This window comes from Streptopelia decaocto (assembly GCF_964273445.1).
Source record: "Streptopelia decaocto genome assembly, chromosome: 16".
In the NCBI taxonomy this organism is placed as follows: domain Eukaryota; kingdom Metazoa; phylum Chordata; class Aves; order Columbiformes; family Columbidae; genus Streptopelia; species Streptopelia decaocto.
The window spans coordinates 2961925-2986764 of record NC_138671.1 but is presented as its reverse complement, the minus strand read 5'-3'; the positions used below and the strand labels follow the sequence as shown (position 1 = coordinate 2986764).

The 24840-nt window shown below is 40.2% G+C and overlaps 1 protein-coding gene across 2 annotated transcripts in view; it reads right to left on the bottom strand.

Annotated features, from left to right (window-relative positions):
- Positions 1 to 24840, bottom strand: part of PRKCA (protein kinase C alpha) — a 115443-nt gene that overhangs the window by 33449 nt on the left and 57154 nt on the right. For both annotated transcript variants that reach the window (XM_082066831.1, XM_082066832.1), the window contains exons 4-5: positions 8558 to 8669; positions 7739 to 7867 (exon numbers count right to left, since the gene is read on the bottom strand). In XM_082066831.1, coding sequence (XP_081922957.1) covers positions 7739 to 7867; positions 8558 to 8669 — 241 coding nt within the window. The remainder of the gene's footprint in view (positions 1 to 7738; positions 7868 to 8557; positions 8670 to 24840) is intronic.

Genomic DNA, 24840 nt, shown 5'->3' with positions numbered 1-24840 from the left:
GTTTAAGATTAGAATTGTTCCTGGAAGGAAAATGGCAGGAAGCTCTGAGGGTGACGTGGTTCCCAGGGCACGGAGGAAGGACAGCGATGGAGACTGAGTCACTGGGGAGGTTCTCCAGGGCTGACAGTGCCTCAGCTTCTGCTTTCACAGCGTCAGCATCAGAAGGGGTTTTAAATTTATCTACCGAACTGCAGAAATGTGAAAGGAAATTTAGGAAAGATCAACCCTTATGTCACCCAATATTTCTTGATGGAAAACATCTCCTACAAAAATCTGAACTTCAGAGTCTCTTAAGAACTCCAACAGAGCTAATGCAAAAAACCCACAAAACACGTTGTCAGGATCAGCAGCTCAAGGCACTCTCCTCCTTTTCCCCTGGATTTCAATGGCATTTTCACATTGCAAAGAAAAATTATAGACCTTCCCAGGATTTCAACCTGTTACCTCCCAGCACGGAGGCTGAAAGGCATCAAAGCAACACAGATATTTCATAATTAGTCTCATTATTTACAGCATAAGAAGGGGACAGGTTTTATGCTAATGTCTAATGACACATCAGCCAGCTGAAGTACATCTTCCTAAATGCCCTTTGCTCTCCCTTTAGAAATCCAGGCAGGGCTGTGGTGGATTGACAATAAGACCAGAGAGATGGACAATGAACACAAAGCGCAGGACAGATATTACTGCATCTTATTAAGGCCAGTGAAATGAAAGGTTTGCAGTGCTGATAACACACCCGTTGTACCACAGCACAGAAGGTGATTTACGAAACCAGGTAAGGGTTCTGTTCCATTTCCTACACACGGGTGGATTCAGGTTTGGGTTGACCTTTCCTTTCACGCGATGGAGAGAGCGGTTCGGTGCCCAGAACACGTGCATTCTGCCCAACGACAGAACTGCTCCACAGTGCTTTAGTGCAAATGTACTGCTGAGCCGCTGTGTCGATTGATTCAAGCTGGAGAGGGAAAACTTTTTGGGGAAAGCAACAGCCCCTGCCACAGAAAACACAGTTTGATCAAACAGTCTGATCTGCTCTATTTTATTAGGTATTAGGTGTGGTAGAACAAGCTGGAAGAGAGAAATAGCAGATATAACTGGCACTTTCTATCCAAAATAGCTGTAGAAAGAAGGCAGAGTACAGGAATGCAGGCTACTTGTTTGGAACATACTAGCGCCAAGATAACCCTCATGCAGAACAGATACCCTGATGTACATTAATTATTGAAATTAGACCATGGCTGGAAAGGAGTCACATTAACTTGAACCAAAAGTTGATACTGATTAAGCTACGTATCTTAAATATGTGTTTTTAAAATGACAGATGAAAAATGCTTATGGGCTAAAATTTTAAAATAAAATGTAATTCTATTCACTAACTATATTACTCCAATAATTGTACCAGAAAAAATACACTGTTTTAGAAGAACAGAAAGGCGCATCTTTCTTGCAGAGCACTTAATCTGGAGGCTTCCACAATCTCTGCAACCAGGGAGATGAGCTCTGGCTCCGAGAAATGGTCTCCACTCTCATTTACTCTGAGTTTGCTCTTTGAGGGTCTTCACACCCAGTGGTCAGCTGGAAAACCACTTGTTTTCAACCCATGAAAGGAAAAAACATCCAATACTCAAATTTAGCACCCTGAAAGTGATCTTCAAATCCTTCTGAGCAATAACATCGAGATTCAAAATTCACTTCTTATTTTTTATTTCTATACTGTAGACGGGTATAAGCGAACAGCAGAACTCTCTACACGTTCTACAGCTTTCCAGAAATACACACTAGAAAGTTTTCCATTAAAATTCCTTGAACAGAATTGCTTAGTTTTAACATGGCGTCTTCAGGCTGATCTTTTATGCTTAATTTTTAAGCAGAGACACTCGGTGTGAAAGCCGGCAGCATTCTGAGAGCTGTCCCATCTGTGCTCTGGGGAAGCCACCACTGATGCCAGCCCAGAAACCACCAGCAGAGCAGGCCATGCAGCATGTGTAAGGTCACTTCTTTCTTTATCAGCAAACATGGGAAAAAGTCCTCTAAATACAAGAAAAAGAGAAGCTCGAAGATGAATTGGGAAGGAAAGATGCAACATACACTAAATACAGCCTGCCAAATAAGTCATTATCTCACTCTTTGTTTTAAGATATCTGGCCCAGTTGTACTTTTGTCTGCATAATTAGTACCCTTAGACAGCTCTTCTCGACTGACTTAGTGCTTCTTGAGGAACCAGCATGATGATTCTAGTGCTAAATAGCGCTTATAAAGAATTAGCATCTAAGTGGTCCACCTCTTGAAGGGCACCCTATTTTTAACAGGGTAGGTCAGGTTTCTGTAAGAGGATTGACAAGACAGACAGATTTCCCCTCCCCACCAAAGGCTCTTTCTTGTGCGTGGCTGAAACAGAAAAAGTTGAACGAAAAATAACTCCAGGAAAACAAACCAACTTACTCTCATACTGCTTTATAATTATTAGTTAATACTGTGATGGAGATGTTATTCTGATTTATAAATGGTTGAAGTGAGATACAGTTCAGCATCGCTTGGAGCGCAACTCGGACAGCAACTTAAAATACTACTTGCCAGTTTTCTGTCATAAAATAAGCATGATAATGACCTTTGTACTGAGCACAGTAGATGGTACAAGTTACATTTCCTATCATTGTGTCCAGATTAGACTGTTAACAGGGGCTGAGAATGCACACAGACGGAAAGAGAGTGAAGAGTAGAACATATTGAAGTTTCTAACAAATCCACAATTGCCCAGGTTTTCCTTCTAAAAAACCAGAAATAGTTAATTTGCCATGGGGAAAAAAAGCACCATTTCCCTCCTCATTGTTAATGAAGATCATAAACGTTCAGTCAGCAGAAAATGTGGAATATTTGACATCTGTCCTATGGCTGATCTATTATGTGCTACTTATAACCCAGCAGTATCTATCCAGAAGCCGGGTCTAAATCTGGGACGCCCACTTTTCCAGGAATAGTATAAAGACATAGAGCAAATACAGAGCTGGCTCTTAGGTATTCACACTTTAAATAAATATCTAAATAAGACGGAGTGGGCTGGCAGAGAACAACCGACATTTTACGTAAAGAGAAGAAATTTGGGCGGAATTTTGAGGAATTCAGAGAGCGGATGACAAAACCGAATCTTTTTCCATGAGATCGCATAGGTCAAAAGCTGCAAGCCATATGCGGTTATGGATTTATAACTTCTTGTGATACCAGCAAATAAATTTAGTCATGGGAATGAGTAAATAAATGTTTCTGTCCCTAAAACAAAGCTGTTACTCAGTTCCTTTTCAAGTGAGTCACAGCTACCTTTTTCCTGAATTCCCAATGCTGATAATAAAACAGTTTACTAATCACAGCAACCGCTCCTTGCCAATCTTTTCCTCCCCACAGACAACTTAGATGAGCAGAAATCTCTCAACTGCAGGCGAATCGCTGCTTTTAGAAGAGGCTTCGAGTCTCAAATAGTCCCGTCTAGCAAACTAACCCACAAAATGAAACAAAAGGGAGACCTTTGTTGGCTCCAACGCACCATAAAGTTTCTGTCTTCCCCTAATAAAGCATCAGTGAATTATTCCATAATTCTCGTGACTTCCTGAAGGAGATGTTGGTGTGGATTCCAGCGATGTGCCCAGTTGACAGGTGACTTAGGGGAGTGACAGACGATCTTGTGCTCCCAGCCAAGGACCTTTCTATACAGTTTTCAGCCACTAAAAGGGTTTCCCAATATGAGACTTTTCTCTGTTCCATAACTACTTCCTATACCCAACTAGAATTTCTTTTAACATCCCTCCCAAGGCCAATTCCTACTCATTACACCCCAGGTCCTGAATCCTGACCGATGGACACGTAACAAATGTCAGCTCTTGTTACGCCTGCAATTCACAGGTGATTAACACACAAGAAACAGATGATTAATTCCCTTCCTAGAACAAGAATAATAACGAACCACTGTTGCATGATACTTCATTCCTCTGTATTTATTAAGTTATACTCTCCTACTAACCAAAAATGTACCATCATCTCTAATGCCCCTTAAGAATACTTGTGCCTGCAATAGGTTCTCCGGTCTCAATTTCAACTGGAAATCTCATAGGAGCAACTGTATTTTAACTGTATCATAACATTACCTTTATAAAAATTATCATCATAAAAAATATGTACTACTGGGTAGGACAGCTACTTAATAAAACATAAGTCTTAACACAGATGTATCAAGTCATCTGAAAAAGCATCTAGACTACTAAATTTCTAATTCTTACCCGCTTATATTCTTACATAAACGTATAGCATTTCAACTGATTTTTTTATATGCATGCAGATGGCCATTTATGAAAATCTAATGCTACTTTTAAATACTACGCGTTGCCTATTTCTTCGTGGTAAAGTAAATTTAATTAACAAAATGGGGAGCGTTCAGTTGCTACCGGGGTTGGCATTTATTAAAGGCACAGATCTTTCTGTTAAGAACACAGCAACCCTGCAGATCCTGGGAATGCCAGGAAGACAGAAGATATTAGTGAGATGAAACATGCAGTTCACACTCTTTGAGATATTAAAAATGCCTCCCACATGCAAGTAATTATTTGGGATCGTTTTATAGGTATTTGGTACTAAAAACTGGCCAAATAGCTGTAATATTCATACACGTTCCCCTTTAAAATCAGATGCAGATTATGATGAAATTAATGCTAACAGACACTAATTCTGACCTAGACAACCATAAATAAAGTTATTTAGAGTGTGCGTGGGTGGTTCTTTAAGGAAACCATTTTTATGAGCATCTAGAAACGTGGCAAAATTCTCCAGTCTGTCTCTCGAGCTTGCTTGGTCAGAGGCCCTTAACCCAACGGCCCACAGCCACTGGATGTTAATATGTGGTGCCATGGGGGGTTCGGCATTCACACATTCATCAGTAATGTGAGTGCAGAACTCCCAGGGTGGTTATATTATATATTATATATTGCTGGAGAGCCTATTCTGTGCTCTGACCCTCTGCAGAGATCACTGCCAGCTCTTCTCTTCTAAATCACAGCATATCACTGAGGAATAGAACCAGATTTTCTGTATTCTTTCAGCTCATGAAAATACACTTAAAATCCCTGAAAACTCTGGGCTGTGTGTGCGGATATATATATATATATATTTTAATGACATTTACGTAACGGTGGGGTGCATTAGCTGACAGCGAGTGGGTAACAACCCGCCTCTAAATCGGTGTCTGTGTCGGGAGGGCAATTCTTTATTGTCAGCTGCTGTCAAATCCAACTCCCAGCGACTGGTAGGTCACAGTTTCGGATCCCAATAATGAGGCAGCTTTTCATATGTCAGTGCACCAGATGGGGTTATTTTCTCACAAAGGTGATTGTTTATTCACTACAAAAATAATGCAAAAACAAAATTAAACAAAAAAAAATAAATCAGAACTGTGATTCAACCACCTACAATCTCAGTCAGAAGAGTCCCAAATTATAAGATGGGTCAACAAGTAAATGTGAGTGGCAAAATTTTTAAGGTACATCAGGAGGAAGAAAATTCAGTGCAAAAAGCATGGATTAAGAATAGCAAAAACTGCTTTACTATGCAGAAAAGCAGAATCTCCAAGTCAGTTCAATCTATGAAAGCATCACGAATTCAGTGACTTCAGAAAAAGCAATTGAAGAGTATTCCTATAAAAAGAAAGCTACCACACTGATTTTCTGCAATAGGTTATCAATATCCAATGCAACTCTCAAGTTAGAAGCTATAAAATACACCATTGACATCAAAGAATTGCAACACAAATGAGCCCCGAGGGTGGCACAGTGACTAGCACTGGGAGGACAGCACGGTTTGGGCAAAGCGTATAACACAAAATCCCAATTTATTTGTGAAAAGGTGTTGCAGAGTCTCCAACGTTCACACAGAAACGACTGCACGTCCACCTTTAAGCACCCCGATTGACGATTTGATGTGGTAAAGGGGAATTAAGCATGTTTACATATAGGATTGAATCATTCCCACCATTAGTTCAATTCAACCTGCTAAAGTACTCGGAGATTTTAGATAATGAGCCACCAGCCAACCCCACCTGGCACAACCCTGCTTTGCCTCTGTCCTAGAAATCCCTGGGGAAAAACCCAGCACTACTTACACTATTTTACTGGGAAAACGCTCAGCGAGTGGGTACTGTGGCCTCTTTCGGAAATAAATGGCACCACAAACCCCTCAAAGCAATTACGCAGAAGGAAAGACAAACTGCGCCGTGCTCAAGAGCATCCCCAGACGAGTGGATCCAGCAGCCGCCACCGAGGCTGCGACAGGATGGTCCAGGTGCCCATCGAGGTACAGAACGTGCACAAGGTGCCATCCAGAGCGGCACGTCTGCATTCCGCAGCACAACATGTGTCGCATGCCATCAAGGCTGGCTATGAAAGAATCAGCAGGAAGTAATTAACGACCAAAACAGGATGCGGAGCAGAGATATTAAGGAATTCAGCTGAAGGAGTTCAACACCTACACAGTAATTCCCTTGACAAAGATGCAGGTAAAGGCTCAAACCAAACAGCCAATCATTTATTATTTTTCCCGCTGTTTCTAAACATCCTGGACATTTAATTCACCTCCTTTCCTGAATCTGAAGGCGGCGGTATCGCACTCGGCAGCTCTGCGAACCACATATGCTAACAAAGGCTTTGTCAGTCAATATTTTAGAAGCAATGCCGTACTGGGAGAAAAGGAGTTCAATATTTTTGCATAGCAATAATAAGCTATCGGACAGTTGGTTATTTCCTTTTCAGTTAAACATGCACAAAAGTATCTCAAATGTCACCTGGTCTGGGCTTGGTCTGTAGAGTGTTTTTTATTAAAAAAAAATATATCTTAATTTCAAGGCCACTGCCACTTTTATGTAAAGAACTTTTCTGCAAGCTTGGACTGCTAGAACAGAAAGAATGTACAGAACAAATGGAACATGCTGTAAATACAAATTCTTATGCAGATCCTGAGCGATAAACTCCAATCTCTGACACAGCACAAGGAAGTTCTGTTGGAGTTAAACCATCTATTACATGTCTATCTAGGGGGACAGAACAGTCCTTCCATTTGCAAAATGTATTTTTCAAGAGTTTTTTCTGCAACTTCAGACTGGGGATGGCCGGGGTGTGTGTGTGTGTGTGTGTGTGTGTGTGTGTCTGTGTCTGTGTCTGTGTGTGTCTGTGTGTGCATGGCCAGAGCTGACTCAGAGATCCTGGGAGAAACCCTCCCTTTCCTTCCTCTCCATCCCTATCTCCATAACCTTAACCTTACAGAATGCCATGATGTCTTTATTTTATAACTCACTGTGAGTATCTGGGATTGAATCCAAGGTGCCTGTGTTTATTAAATACTCAAAAAGGCAGGAAACAAGTCCTCAGCTGATGGAAGTTGAGAGTGTTCCTTGTGTTCAGAAGACGATGGCTAACTTCCTCAACAGTGAGTGATCCTACATGGAAAACTGGCATTACAGTGGCTTTCTAATTAATATTCCTGAGTTTTAAAGCTGTTACTACAGCTTTCATTTCTCTATTTGTTTTCAAGAACACCAGTTCACAGCACTTCTTGATTCAAGGATACATTGAATGAAATCCTCGCGCTTCTGAAGGGAAATACGCTCTCGGTGGCTTTAATATAGAAAGATGTGACCAAGGTACATAAACCCAGTTTATATTACACACTCATAAAACCTGCCAAAACTCCAGATTGAGTTGTTTACCTGTTACTTCCAGTTTGTCACCAGTGACTTCAGCTTTCAGATAAATCCTTCCCCGTTTCTCTGTGTGATCCATGCCGCAGAGGCTCGGGACGTTTATCACGCATTGCTTATGAACGTTCATATCGCAGGCTGTGAATACAAAATCGGTTCAGGCTGCTATGAGAAGCCAATAATAGGATTACACTGCAAACACCGAGCAAAGTGAAAGTTAATATTACAATGCTTAATGCTGGCAAGATTTCAGATTACAGATGTGTGTATTTCAACTGAATGACACAGCTGGTTTCTATCTTTTTGTGGACTGAATGGAACAGAGAATAAAAAAGGCTATATCATAAAACTAAAGATATTATTAGTGAAGTGCAAGGAAAAAAATAGTGAATATGGAATAAAACCTTGCTGGGAATGTGACTAAGAAAACAGAGCACTCGTGCCAGCATCAGCAACAAAGGGAGTAAAGTTTAAATTGATTGTTAGGTTTTCTAGCAGACTTCCAAGACAAATGAAATGCAAGAAAAATATAGGACATTGGCTACCAAAGGAACTGAAATTCCAGTCTTTGACAGTGCATTCACCGGACTAGTGCAAAACCAGCCTTCCTCAAACTGCCACGGCAAATGCTCTTCAGCCACATCAAACTCAATACACCATTAGTACAGCAGTATAGCGCTGAAGTATCTACTTGAAATATAACAGTACTATAAATAGCTGACATTTGAAATGGTATTTTCCACAGAAAAGAAATAGGAAGCTGTTACCGAGTGTTTCCACTCCACTTTCTAGAATCCCCTTTTGGGAACACAGAAGACCTTCACTTACTGTCACATTTCATCCCTTGGTGCAGAAGCCCGTAGAGCAGCGACCCGCAATGGTCACAAAAGGTCGGGCTGCCATAGGTGTGGATCTTGAATTTGTGCTTGCTTCTGGGGTCCTGAAGGAAAAACACAAAAAGAGATTCTCAAGTCACAACAAATAAGATCGACACACCTTTAAAATATTACTTTAAATACCAAAAACTTCCCTTTTCTGCCAGTTAAGCTATTCCAGCACGTAGATCATTCACAACCCTTAGAGCGGTACCTACATTGGTGCAGGTATGTTGGCCTTGGTTCCTATTTTTCATTAACATTGAGACTATTTTGACAGTTCTCTTTGTTATACAGCCCAAGATATGAAATGCAAACTGCTAACAACCATATTTATTTTGTAAACACAGTTACCCTAAGTGGAATGACATTCGATGCTCCAGAGAACATCTGTTTCGTTATTTATTAAAGATACAGCCAATGGGTCATGGGAACATTGCGTTACTACGGCCTCATCTGATGGATCCACTCGGACTATATGCCTTCCAAACAATTTAAATGACATTTTCAAAGCTAATTCTTCCTTAATTTGTTTTTTTTAGAAGATGTAAGGGAACTTGTTGCCTTTATAGACACTTAAACACTCCTTTGGTAAGAACATCTGATGCTGAGAAAGACAAAACAGCTTCTAAGAACAACACCGAAAAACCAGATTTTTAAAGTTGTGTTTAACATCTGACATAAGTGGTATTTATGAGTATAACGTAATGATATAGAGGAGAAAGAACTATGGGAAATTACTATAATGAACGTCTCCTAAGTACATTGAACCTGTATATTACACCGAAATTCTATAACAAACACTACCGAATAATCCCATTCCAATCAAAGGAATACACATGGTTATCAAGTTAAGCAGGTCACCTGAATGAAGAAATCCCGTTGGATCAAACTCTGAGGTTGGCCCTGCATAACTCAATGGATATAGTTTGAATCATCATTTGCTCTCTATGATAAATATTAGTTTTCTATCGAGTGAAAATGCCTACTGTGTGATGTTTAAAAGGAACAACTGAATGTGATTATTAGTTATTATTCTATATGCACACATGGAATCACCTATTCCAGGCACAAAAGAAAAAAGTGCGAAAACTACTCCTGACATGGTAACTTTCCATGTAGGAATTCTCTCTTTTAAAATCCCTTTATAGAAGTAAATAGAAGCACCTTAAAAATATTTAAAAGCTAACAAATAAGAGAGCGCGCTCTTCATCAGCATTTAATCCTTATTTTCTATTTCAGTCCTCTGCATTTTATCATTTTTGGTAAATTGAAATACACAAATTATTACTTTCCAAGCAAGGCTGAGAACATGCAGAGAAAGCCACGAGATCTCTATACACCCATCACAGATGATAAAACCTTTTTATCTTATTCCCCATATTAACACGTGCTTCTCATGCACTTGGAATTACCCTTCAATCTGTAGTTCACACTTTAATTATAAGCAACTATATTAGTAATAATTTCTACACTGCCAGTACTAATTACTTATATTATTAACAGAAATTAAGACTTATTAGTTGCTAGTACAGTTTATTACTTCCCAATGTTAAATATGCATTAAGTGACATAAATGCATTATTGAGGAAAGAACGCCGTCTTTAATATTTTTCAGCTAGAGGTAAAATACTGCGGGAGAGGTAAGGCCCTGCAAATTTCCTTCAAATATCCCCTTTTAATCAATGTAAACCTTCAATAATTCCTGAAGCTGAGCTGGCAGTCGCATTTCATAGTAAACACAGGGAGCCAAGCCAGGATATGACAGATGAACTGCCAAATAATGGCTGCTATTTGCAAGAGAACTGAACTTTGCACTAAACTTGGCATAGATTAATTGTGAAACTCCAAAGGGAAAACCCACTGCTGCTTCCAAAATCCATCAAAATTACAAAGGGGGAGAGTGGCAGTGGGAAAGCAATGGGAAAGCACTTGTTAAGCAGTGATGAATAATATACTCTATTAAAATTCATGTTATTTTCATGCTAAAAAGTGAATTCTCTGCTATTATTAAGACAATTCCCCACTTTTATAAGTACAGCTGAATGCAATGTAGCATAATTAAATGAGAAAGGAAACTCTGGGCAATCGATATCTCAGACATTTAAATATTTGTCTTTGAGAAACCTTTAAATTGGCAGAAAACTGGCCAGTGCTCTGCAATTCCAACGGACTGGAGTCCCAGAGCCTGTGATGACACATGTGGGTGCGGAATCCCTATAAAGACAAATCACGATCGGGCATCTACGGCTCTGAAAACATAGATCAAATTATTCCTTAGTCTCCAAGCTGAGAGGCGCTGATGTTCTGCACTGCCCTGCCCCGCAGATCCGCGTTGTGCACCACATGGACCTATGGGAAGAAAACCCAAAACGGAGCAGAAACCTTTAAAAAGTAAATAAATGAGTTTGCAGCTCTGTCTGTGCCCAAAGGGGCTGGGGCTTGGAGGGGCTGCCAGGGATCCTGCCGCACCCAGCAGAGGGAAGCAGAACAACACGGAGCGTCTCACCCATCCTGCAATCTGTGCGCGGCCACCGAGCCCCATCCTGCCCCCCCGCAGCAGCATCGCCACCGTTCCTGCCTGCTTTATTTTGTTTAGCACAAATGAATCCATTTCCCTTACTGAACGGCAAGGGGAAGCACCCTCCTGCGAAAAAACGTTCCGTAATTTCTCTGTCTCGAAGCCGGGGGTGTGCGGTAATTGAAAGCGCACGGTTAACCAGCAGCACATGTCCAACTGTGCTTTAACACATCGCGAAACAGCTTATGAGCATTGTATTCCTGAATTCTTGCTAAAAGCTCCCTTTTGATTAGAATTTTATTCCCCTTGGTAGCAACACTGAACCGACTATAATTTTGCAGGCACTAAATCATCGCATTGCTTTAAAGTATAAAATACATTAAAAAGACTTATGAGGTTGCATCAGTGGAGATTTCAGACACGAAGCAGCACCACACTGCTACTTGTTTTCCTATTAACAGAAATATCAATTGGTGATTTGCATGGCATCTTCATCTGAGAAAGCAGCTTTAACCTTGAGGAGCTGCGGGAGCCAAGAAGCCGGACGCTTCTACTGAAATGACTTAAAATACGGCTTCTGTGATCCCAGAAAGAAGACACGGCAAAAAGTCCTTGTTTAGCTGGTCACCAGCTTCACTCTCTCCTGACCAAACGTGGCTGTGCACATGGGAGAGGGAAAGCAAAGACAATTTGAGACTCTTGCGAGTGGTTAAGTAACATTATGAAGTCAGCAATGTAAAGAATACATCGCTTTTTATTACAAAACGTACAAATGCTTAAAGCTTATTTGATATCTCCCTCGCAGAGCTGCGGTATAGAAAAGCGGTGTATAGGAAAGACACAACTTCTATTGCCTGAAGAGTCAAAAACAGGTGGGGATCACAGCTGGGCTGAGCCTGGCACAGACCTCTGGAGCCCACTGAGCACAAGGCCCGGCTCAAGGCAGGCTCAGCTCTGGATCAGCCGGGTTTTACAGTGGTTATTCCTACCCAGAGCTCTAAATCTACCTGCCAAACACCCCCAAAAATCTTCCACAGGTTGACATGTAGCTACTAAGAGCGCCCTTCTGCAAAGGAGAAGGAGGGGAATGACACAACCCTATGTTGTTACTCGGAATAGTAAGAAAGTGCACACTGACTCTTTCCAGGAATCCTCCCTGCGGGCACAATGTGGAGTTCCACTGTTTGGAGTGACTCTAAGGAGTAACTCAGAGAAAAGCATCAATTTCACTGCAGAATGGGAAACGACTCGTACACCGTAACACACGGAGAGGTGTTCAGAGCATGAACAGAGCTGCATTCAACTCTATTAAAAAGAAGAAAAAAGGTAGCGGTGGGATAAGAAAACCAAGACAAAGCAAAAATACAAGGTAATAAACCCAATGTAAATTAGTCTTTAACACTGTACAAGAAGGATGCAAAGGAGAACAGAAGAGGCAGGCTGTTCTCATGATGGATTTCAGAGACACCGGAGTCATAGGATGTCCTGAGTTTGAAGGGACCCAACAGGATCATGGAGTCCAACTCCTGTCCCTGCACAGGACACCCCACAGTTCACCCCGTGTGTCTGAGGACATTGTCCAGTCTCAAACACTGTCAGGTTGGGGTTGTGACACCCCCCTGGGAGCCTGTTCAGTGTCCAGCACCTCTGGGTGAAGAACCTTTTCCTCATGTCCCACTGACCCCCATGGCACATCTTCTGCCATTCCCTGGGCTCTGTCATTGGTCACTGAAGTGAAGAGGTACACAAACAGAAAAAAATCGTATTTAATTAACAGCGACAATTACCAATCAACTATTTCCTTCTCTATACTTCTACAGAAGACAACTTGACCACGGTTCAAAAACGATGCAAAGGCCGATTTTTCAGTCTTTTCCTGGAATTCACATTAAATTATTATTTTTAATTAAAAGAAACAGGTGGTCATTGAATGAACTGACTTTGATTGCTGCATTTTGTTCATGTTCTTCTTGTGTAGAATAGCACTGATTGAGTTGGCAAATGGAGAAAGAGCCGCATGACTGTACTCACAGGGATTTGTAATTTCTTAATTACTATAAAGACAGTTAAATTTGGAAGGGACTTGGTGTTTACCAGCTAATTTTTCTTCATTCTTTTTTAATGAAGAAACTGCAGTATAATTACAGAAAGTGCATAAACAAAAGATCCTGTCAGAAACTGATTCATGACTAGGAAGAAATGGGGCAAGACTGTGCTTCAGATACAACTCAACAGAAAGTTACAATATATAAATCATTGTAATAAAGATTGAATCCAGGGATCTGGATTCAAAAGGAGTACTAGAAAAGACAGACAGCTGTATAAGCCTTGCTTAAGAAAATAATTTATTATTAGTTTTATTATTTGGCAATCTATTTATTTGTTGAACACACTTTTTAATGCAAAGTATCGCTTACATCTTGAATACGTTTAACAACCTATAGTTTAACGTTCATCAGACGGAAGAAGTAATTTAAACAAATTCCTGCTGAATAAAAGCGTATCGCTGCTTTTTGACAGGATAGGTACAATATCCTTAATTGTTTAATATTACACATTACAAGGTAGTTTTCATGCTTTCCAGTGGAGCCAAAACATGGTTAGGTGTAGTGCATCATCAGCCTAATAAAGGACTTAATGACAATAGATAGTTGTCATTGTCATTGCACTGTGCGACATCAGGTTGCATGACAATTATTTTACATTAATATGTTAATATGTTCGTTAATACGACTTCTCCCCCCCCCCCCCCCCCCCTTTATCCTCATCTGGAGCTCAAACTGTCCTTCTGGCGTTCACTTAAACAGGAGACAACATGAAATAAAGGCTGAAAACAGCTCACCCAAAATGCCCCGGTATCTCCATTAAGGCAACGACCCTGAGTACAGAGGTATCGGGTCAAGCAGCTCAACATCTGTCGGGCCTTAAACACTGTTTACACAGGAAAGTGATCCACACTTATCCAAGAAGGAATCAGAATCAAGGCAGGGGAAAAAGGGAATGACTACAAATGCTCTTTCAGAAGACATCACAGCCATAAACTGAGATATTATTTAGCATGTTAAGTGTTATGAAAGCATCTCTGTGACACCAAACTTCTTGACTGCTGACAACAGTGAAACACAATCAAGATTCAATTTGCAAAGCCAGACCTGCCCTCAGTTAGTTCTAACGTGGTTTGAATGAAGGTCTTCACAACTATTAAGCAATAGATTTGAGCACATAAAGATGATTTGCCAAAAAGATCTGAGTAAATCAGCAGCAGCGCTATGAACGTAGCTGATGAACGTATTGCAAAGATATTGCTCTCGCCTCTGAGCTTCTTCACCATGCGAGGCCATGAATAATAACTGGTTTACATTTCCCACTCCTCCTTGCAGTGCAGAACTCCCCGTTCTCCTCTAAAACAGTGAATGCTACTGAAGAACTCACCGATTTATAAACACACACCTTACATGTTCTCACTAAACCCTTCCCCGCTCATTTCCACCCCACCTTGGCTCTTTCCCACCTCCCCCGGCAGCACCTGCACGCGTTGGTCCCCGTCCAAGTACAGGCATTTATGTGTCTGGATGTATCGCTACCAAACAGGAAGATGAAATATCCATATACATCAACATATGGTTCAAAATCGAATGCCAAACCCCACTGACTTCTGTGCAGATTTGTTTATGGAAGCCGAGCACTGCAGGAGGGTGCACGGAAAGCCAGAGAGAAGTTTTAAGTTCAGACACATACTTTTTATACTTTTTTATGTTATTGCATTGATGTTTCAACAGCAGAGTTTCTAAAAAGTGCAGGTTGATCTTCCTGAAAGAAGAGAGGGCTCCGTCTTCCTGGAGAAAGGGATCTAAGAGATCCAGAAAATCAAACTACATGGGGAGCTATTACAACCACCTACTTTTTGTTTGAGATGACAGGCATGTGCCATTTAAAAGGTTTCTCCTCTAAATACTTTGTCCTTACTTTTAATACTTCTAAGAGGGCTTTAATCATCAAGGAGGGTATTCACACCATTACCTTCAGGTATCTCTATAGTAAAAGATTTGCAGCTGTCCCTTGGAAAAGCTTTATTCTCTACCAAGCTTACAAGATATTTAATTGAAATGCTGACTCCTGCGTGTCCCTCTCATCACAGACCCCAAACCACAAATACCAAACCCGCTTAACACACAAAATACTGCAACGCAGGACTTGACCTATCGCTCCAGAAAAGATGGCAGAATAAAGCCCAACCGCTGTGGAAAAGCACAGGAGTAAAATCAGGGTTGCAATGAAGCTTTGCAGCCACAGGGCAAGAACTTTCTATTTGCCATCACTTTATCCAGTTCCGTATGTCATAGCTCAAGAGCTCATGTAAACGCCGAGGCCAACAGTACACTTGTTTTCCTGTAATTTATAAAGAATTCATAAAGAAAGACCACTTAGATATGACCCTACAGACTGATACAACCGTGGAGGAAATAAAAGGCACTACAGTGCGATGTTTAGTCAGGGACTACAGAGCAGGCGTGTATGAACATCGCTTGTCGCGTATGAAAGCACAATAAGTGCATTTTTCCTCATCTGCATGCATTGTGGATGTTCAAAAAGAAGAAGAAAAGAATCTGCTCTTCCTCTGTAATCCCAGTATAGAGATTAACACAGGCTTTCCCTAGCGCTGCTAGCTAAGCCTTTGTAAGGCTGCAGCAAAAACAATTATTAAAATTAATCCCAGGTACAAATGGAATTGCACAATATTAATCCTGCTAAAAGAAAAACCTGAAACGCTAAACATGTGGAAGACTGACATGAGGAGCAAAACAAGGAGAAAGAACAATTTCTGAAAAGCAGTTTTGCTGGCACCGGTCAAGTGATGGGCCAGTAGAACCACAGGAAAATTAGTGTTGTCTTCCTCCCACAGTGGCCATTTGGGCATCAATTTAGACATTCAGAGCCTATGAAGAAGTGGCTGGAGGAAATTAGTTGAAGATAAAACAATATAAAAACTGCAGAGAAAAATCCTTCTGTAATAGGCTACTCCAAGTGCAAAACATGGAAAAACTTAAATGCAAAGCAAATATTTATAAACTGGCAGCCAGAAATTACATTGTCTCCAAGAGTCCTTCCCAAACCTCACTTCAGCACAGGAAATCTCTCCTCACCATTAAATGAAACAAAACCAAGGAGACAATAGATGCCCTCCAGATGAATGCATTTAAAGGGAAAACAAATGGTTTCAGATAACACTTTTACAGTGTGCATAACCCAAGGTATTAGATGGCATTATAATGCAATGAGCATGAAGTTACTTAATAATAACGTAAATGCTTCTGTGACAGTTTACATTGAGAATTTCATAGTCAGGAAAAAATATGTCTCGTGCATTGCTCTTCACTGGGCATCTGATTTTTGGCAAAAATAAATTAATAGCTGAATATCAGATTTACACTAAATCCTTTACGTGTTCAAAAAGGTGAAGATGCACTGCATCGAGCAGCGTATTATTCAATGCCCTGTGTATGGATTGTGTGCCTTGCACAACATACCTATAATTATGGGGTAAAACATCCTGTAGTCCCTCTGAGCCAAGACTAACAGTAAATATCGCTTGGTACAACAGGCTTGAGGTAAACCTGTACATTTTGCAAAGAGGAAGGGACAGAGGTACGAAGATGCAGGACTAAGCCTCATGTGGCTTCTACAATCATCATCAGATCTACAGCGCGTCCACCAATTCACGGAGGAGTTGTGCCAATAAAAACCAATTCCTGGTACAAAAATCAAATACGCCTTTTCAGATATAAGCAACATCTCAACCTTCTCCCCATATCCTGGACATTCATGTTCAGCCAAGATCACGCCTTAACTGGGTTTTAGTTAGAACTCTTTACACTGCCCTTCAATGAGATTTATGGGCAGATATAACGCCTACAACAGTCGGTCGCGACGGATAACGACAAAGCACTTGTTTGCTAGAGCAGACTTGGCCTTTGCAGGTGCTTTTGTAATTTGACGTGTTTTCCAAGCCCAGCCCAGTCGCTGTCTCTGCATCCACCACCTTTCAGATTAACTCCAGAGAAACCAATTCTGTGGATATAACCCCCAGAAGGACAAACCCCAGTTCAACCGTCAGACACACACGGTACGTTACGCAAACAGCCCAGGAAATTAGACTTGCACTGAAATACAACACCCGGTTACGAGATAAAAAAAGGAATAATAATGTGTTATATATTTACAAAATCATATTATCTTCCCTAAACACGTTTTGAAAAGTGACTAAAACAAATGTGTCTATTAACCACTGCTACTGTTAGCCCCAAATTCACCCAATCACTTCAAATTCATTCACGTCTCTCAGCCCTTGCCCACAGTTTCTGCCATTACCTGTGTGCCTGGCTCGTCAATCACACTGTTAAAGATTGGCACCTCTCTACTTACATTCATCACTTTTCCATTTTCCTTCAGCACTTAGCATCATTAATTTATCAAGTCTCATTCCATTCGACTCCCACGGCTACTTTAAGCATGACAGAGCAAGGGCTCGCTTTATTATTTGTACTTTTTTCTACATATTTCACGTCAGGCACAACAAATGAGGCTCCTCACCAACAGCGATGAGGCATTAAAAGAAAAGCTTAATAAAAGTTTAAGTACACAAACTATAAACACAGCTCTATGCTGCATTTATACAGCATTTTTATTCATAATCTGAAACAATTAGAACATTTTCCACATAGAGACACAGGCACATTCTCATCCCTGTATTGTATGTTCTATTTGTAAAGCTGTATTAAAGCATTTAGAGACATAATAATATTTGTATCAAAAAGATCTTTTGAAATCAAGTACATTTCGAGCCTGTCAACCAGCTGATACGCCAAAATATACTGTCCTGCAGAAAACAACAGCTCAGTTCAGCACAATTCATTTAACTTATTAGCTACTGCCAGACATAGCGGACGCTTTTCCTACCCAGTCATCTGGGCACTTTCAAAGGTCACAGCAAACCTTGTTTGTTTAAGATTTTTCTAGTAATTGCTGCTCTAGAACCACAAATTTAAAAAAAAAAAGAGGCAAAATAAAGGTACGACAGCTTCTCCTTTTTTTAAAAATCAGCAACAAAACCATTTCATTTGGACGGCACTGAACTATTGCCCAGAGATTTTACATTATGCATCCAGCAGCCCTGCAAATTATTAAATACCTACAACTACGAGAACAGAAAGAATCACAACAGATTTGTAATACGACACTTGTCTGTGCAACCGAGACCACTGATCCACTCGCTTCACAGACTAATTCCAGACACCGTTAGTCAGATCTCCTCTCGTTATTACTTTTTGCATTATGGTGATTTTATATAACTGAAGTCTCGCCCAACAAATCACTGCAAGAGCCATTCTCAAATGCTCCGAAAGTCAAACTCAAGCAGTTTGCATGATCGAGGGAGGTTAACTCGGGGTGCAGCAGCTGTGCACTTGCTTTTTCACTTTATATTTGACATGGTTATGTTACCGCTCTCCATCTTCTGGCCGGTGTTTGAGCTGTATCACATCCACCCGTGCTCGTCATCTAGGGGTGGTGGCAGAAGCTAATCAAGTAGAGATTTAAAATGGCCTGAGTGCCTTTATCCAATCATTTAGCCTACTATTCCTCCTTTCACTACCGATCCATACACCACTTACGTCTGCCTTCTTCAACCTTCTCATCAACCTGAACATTTGTACTTTATCTTCAGCCTGCCAATCCATAGGTTTCAGACCCAACACTCACCATCAGTACAGAAACGTTCTAGTACCTCCTAAAACATGTAACATTGCAGGACTTGTTTATTCTTAAACAATGTCAGTGATTAGCCCAAGCACATAGAACAAATTAAAAAAAAACACCACGAAACCACCTAAAACTACCCTTTAACCAGTGGAAAAAGAAACTTTTCTGTTGATAAATGGGTGCCACATTAATATGAAATCAGTGTGCTGACAATGAGCTATTCCCATTGTTGGGGCCCTATGAATCCTGAAGCACAGACATCTGCTTCCAGATCTCTGGGGGGTTGAATTATTTTTAAACTCTGAACAAAGAACACTTAGTACCACATACTTTCAGTTTCACAGCTGGGTTATTTAAGGAGGCAAAAAAACTCACAGGAATATAACTTTCTTATTTTGAAATATTTTAGCTTGAAGTTATTAATCTGTCCCCGGAGAATTCAGAACATCTTAGAACACTTGTTTTAAATATTCAATATCTTTCAAAGACACAATCTTCTCACATGGCCTTAAAATAAATGCCTGAAATATCAGACTATAATAACCCAAAAGGGATGCGGGTTCTTCTTGATTAGAAAACTTATTCTCCCAATCTCCAATTCCTTCTCCTCTAAAACATTTCCTGAGGATGAGAAGCAAATACCATTTATTTTTACAGAGCTTTGTGGAGGCAGCGAGAGCGACAGACTCAGCAACAAGGGGGGTCTGGAATAAATCTGAGGTCATGAGAATGGGGATTCTGTCCCGTTCACTGCACCATCCAGGCAGGGCTCATTTATTGTGTCTAACTAACCATTTGTAAGATACCTGTGTTAAGAGGAAAGCTCCAGGAATTCCTCAGCACAATCTCAGACCCTGAATTTCTAACCGATAGGGAAACCATCAGGAGAAAGCAGCTGTCAGGTGAATTAATTGGTGTGACACGGGTTAAGTCCCAAAGGCTGAGCTGCAGGATGGACCAAGTGTCCTAACAAGCCACGTGTGGATTCCTGGCAAAATCAGCCTAAAAGCTGGAAAATGAGCAGGTAAAAAACATGCAAGAAGCTCAACAAAATCTGTGCTAATATTGAAAGCCTGTTTCTGCATTTGCTACTGTTCCATTACAGACTTGATGATCGTTCCTAGGTTCTTAATGAATTCAAACTTAATTTACTTCCAGTAACATGTCGCTTTAGTAAATTTTCATCTTAGACACTGACAATAAAATTGAATTTCCCTCTTTATTGCAGCATGACGAATTTTGTAGCCAAACCCCAAACTTCAATTCAAAGGGCTTAAGAGACGATGCGTCAACCTTCACTGAATCACCCAAACAGGAAAAATCACTGCTTGTCTTCTGTTGTTCTGCATCGCAAAGAAACACATATTTCTATTTTCTGCACGATAATCGAATCTCTTTTAAAATACCATTAAACGTGTTTTAAAGAAAACTGTGGAATAGTGTTGCACAGTCACAGGCTGTAACCACACAGGATATTCAGGAGGTTTGTGCAAGGTCAGGGCAGAGAAACATCCCAAAGGAAAACCCAGCACAGCAAAGCCGCACAGTTCACAAGCTGCTTTAGCTTCGAACAGGCTCTTGCTTAAGACAGACAGTGCTTTAAATCTGCTGGACGGTTATTCCAACGGATTAATCTGGAGCATAAAAACTGGCTGTATATTTGGCTCTTCCATTTCTTTAACTCACTCTCCTGCGTAATCAGCGTCATCCCCAAAAATGCTTTGTTGTTGAGGAGACCCATAGCACGCCGCTGTGTTCACCAGGCTGCGAAGGAACTCGGAAGGCCACTCAAATGATGTGATCATGTAAAGTAAAGGTGGGTGATCGCCCCAAAACTTCTGCCAGCTGGTTCGTGAAGATGCTTTGGCAGCATCTTGTGCAGAGACGATTTCCAGCAAGAAATGAAACACCATCTGCACACGCAGAGAAGGGAAAAATAGGGGCTTTCTATTAAAGATCAGTTCTTGATCCAGCATCCAATTGAGAGGAATGTTAGGGGTCAAGAGAGTGATAAAAGGATAAATTATTATGTTAAAAGCGTGATTAATTAATCAAAGCTAGCAAACACCGAAGTGAACTTAAGGAAAATATCACTATAAAAGGCCAGTCAAGTGAAAAGCCTTTAAGAACAGTGGTAACTCAAAAAACCCTATTCACTTCATTATAGAGCAGAAAATAATTCTTACATATGACTGACAGTGTATCAGCAGTCCGTACACTTAATTGAGTTTATCTTTTGCTATCTACTCAAGCACAGAAATCTCTTATCTAGGGTGAAAATTTAAGAAGGGTTTCAAGTTTCTGTTGTAAGTGGAAAAATATCCATTTTAATTTCATCTTAGTTATGCAGATGGGCATTTTTTTCTATCTTTTTTCCAGCAGACAGTAAGTATTGCCTCGAGAGACGACAATTTATCTTGAAGGAACTGTACAGACTAATAACACGCTTTGAAGAGTATTAAGGAGGTCAATCTGTCCAATTCATTTTAATTGAACTAGACGCAGACGATATATGATTTAGTTTAATTAGGCTGTAGATAAAGAATATCTCAACATAAGGCAAGCCAGTCAAGGATAAATCATTAAATAGCAGCGTATACTTGAAAATGCGTAAGGCCGAAAAATTCGCTGCATAACTGCGAAGGCTGGTGCAATAGCCCTTCCAATGGTCGGTATCAGGAGAAAGGATAGAGAAAAACTTCACAGGTGACATATAAATCTCTGCTAAACTAAGAAAATAAAGCATTTTGAGAAAAAAAAAAAAAAGTATTTACTACAAAAGTAATGCTGCTTCTTCCATTATAGATCCATAATACAATAAGGCATAGTACTGTACCACAAACTATAGTTACAATTAAATGGATTATCCTACCCATCCATTAAGGAGATCTAATTATGGAATATCATTAGCAAGGACTTAACTCAATTTTTTTCTTTGTTTTTTGATTACTACCTATTAGTTTTCTCCCTTTATTGACAGACTTCACTTTCAAGTTAGTTTTTAAGTCAGAAGAGCATTAACAGACTTTTAAGCCTGGTTATACTAGGACAATATTGCACAAGGTCAGAGCTATTGAAGAAACCCAGATAAAACATCTTTTTCCCAGTCTCCTTTTTTATATTATTATATTCTAGCAAGTTTTTGGAACAACAGTTTCTTGCCATTGGCCTTATTTACACCCCCACCTCTTTTTAATCACAAGAAAATGTATGTCAATACTGCAAAGCTCATTGGAAAAAATGGGGTGGCTGTGTAACACTGTATATTTTAGGTAAAATACACGGTACCTATAGGCACATTTAGTCTTTACTGTAGTCTTACATACTCTTTATTTTTGTGTTAAGGAAACAGTTTAAATACCGAGTTTGTAAATCAAGCACGGTTCATTAAGCACCGAAAAGACTCCCACTGACTTAGATGCAAATTTTGTACTAATCTTAGAAATGCCGAGAAACCCACTGGTTCTGAGACCTTTTCCTGAATTTGTCTTTCCAAAGCCGTGTGTAGCATTCAGTACATTTTACAGAGCCGTAACGTTAGCGCGATCAATTCAGAGACGCTCTCATTTATATAGCGAGATTTCCCTTGAAAAATAAGTGATTTCTTAAAATTGATGCGCTGAGCCATATTACTTGCAGTACTGAGGGTTTTTTTCCATTCAGATATTAGTGTAAGTGTAATGCTTTTGAAACATATAGCTACCATAAATAATGATATATGGTGATAATATTTATGCAGCAATAGGCATGTAATTGCATTAGGAAAAAAAAACAGTGCAACCACCATCTATCTTATTATTTGAAGCAGCACCACACAGTCCCAGCTCAGGTGTTCATGATTAATTAGCCTCATTTTCTCCTCCTTGCAGCTCCTGTTGACTCTGCTGGTGAACACAAAGGAGCATGTAAAATTCACAATATCTATGTGTATATGTCAGATGTGTACGCATGGCTGAGGAATTTCACATTCTCTTTAGAGCGGGGAAAATTTTGTCAAAAGGCCTTAATTAACAATAAGAAAATCACACGTTAAAGATACCTTCATGTGCGGCATTCTCAGATGACAAAAGAAACCTTCTGCTTATTAAGGAGGAACTTTATGTGATCATTTTGAACCACAACTTGAGGAAATGTTTAATTTTTGGAAGGCTGTATTGATCAGGATGCATTGGTCTTTTACTGCAGCGACTAATAACCCAAATTCTTGGAGCGTGTCCCAACAGTATTGGCAAAACAAGCGGTAATGAACCTGAGCGGATGGACTGGACAGGAGCAGATAGATTAGGAGAATAAAATGCAGTGCAGTGACAGCTAATGTGAAAAAAATCTAAATGGCACTTGCTTCCTCATTCATTTTAGAGCTACTTCGAAATAAACGTGCATTATAGTACCCGTTTCTGGACTGTTATGGCACTGAAGTGACTTAGATATACAACATATTTCCTCCATAGGGTGCCCGGAGTACTCTGGGTATACATTCTGACGCAGAAGTCGTCTCCTCATTTGACCCCAAGGCATTTATTGTTGCCAAATACAAAGCACTAGGAAAGACTTTGATTTGGGCTTGTAAGATCAGTAACCAGCTGTACTTTCTCACAGAAGAGCAAAGGATTAGCCTGGAATGGTAGAACAGAACATTTTCTACCCCTCTCATTCTAATAATGTGCTTCCAGCAAATTAAAAAAGGATGTGTATTCCCATTTCTCTTAATTCCACCTCTGTGTGGCACGTTTCTACATTAAGCATGTTGAATACAAAGCCCTTTGCGTGTGACTGAAGTCTTTCCTGTAATTTATCGCAAATCCCCTTTCCGCGGGAATATCGAACAAAGTCTGTTGATTGCGCGGCTCTTTTTCTTCTCATGAATGGCCCAATCATGCTCCTGGCACACGAAGATCCAAGTGACAGATGTTAAACAAAACTGCGGGATTATACATTACTCCTAAAAGTTCCAGGGCTGCTTTCATTTCTGCTGGTTTTGCCACTGTCCTTCTATCTTTTTTCCTTCTATCTCTTTTGCTTCTCCTTCTCCAAAGCGTTTTCCTTTCTCTTGCACCCCGAGCCATCTGGGAGCTGTGGGCACCTCGGCAGGGGATGCAGAGCCCATTCAACTCTGGTTCTGCTTGCCAAGATTAAACCAGAGCACTGACTTAAATCTCGAGGACAGAATTTCATTTGGTAGAACAAGATCAACACGACAAACAGAATAAACTTGGAGAACAATCATAAATTCAAGTCTCTGATTATTAAAATTCTTATTTGTTTTAATTAAGTGAAGCGAAAAGCTTTGTAAGACGTTAAAAAAGGAATAGTTAATGTCTGTTGACAAATGGGTTTCAGGCTTCAGGTTTAACAATACATTTACTTGTAAGTAGGTCAATCTGTAGGTACTAATATAGACCTTGAAAAATAAAAGTGGATTTTGACTAATGAAGCATTTTATAAAGCTGTTTATAAGAAGAGATAGCCAGGTCTTCCTCCTGTTGAGTGCCGGGACTGTTGGGCTCAAATTATCTTTAATTAATGGCAAAGAATTTTCTCAGGAAGAAAATGATTTGGGATAATCCCAGATGCCAAGTGGGGGATAATCCAGTGCCAATAGGGTGTAACCTAAATAGCTACCATAATAATGAGGTTTAAAAAACTCCAAGTTTGGGGCTTTTTTTTCCTCTTTTAAAGGAACTAAAGTAGCCAGAGCTATGCATACGCTTTTTGTAACTATTTTTACAGAAGCTTTTATCTCCTTTCTGGTCCATTCTCTGCTGGTCTGATGCTCCTGTTGCCATAGGAACAGCCCTGGAGGTGGTTTTGTTACAGATTACAATGGTTTCCCCAACACAGAGACATTTCTTTCATACCTTAGTTCAGCAGGTACCTCCTCATGGGGACAAAAAGAACAAAGAGTAAATCAATCTCTGACTCTTATTATCTATTAACTTCTCATTACCAGAATTTAT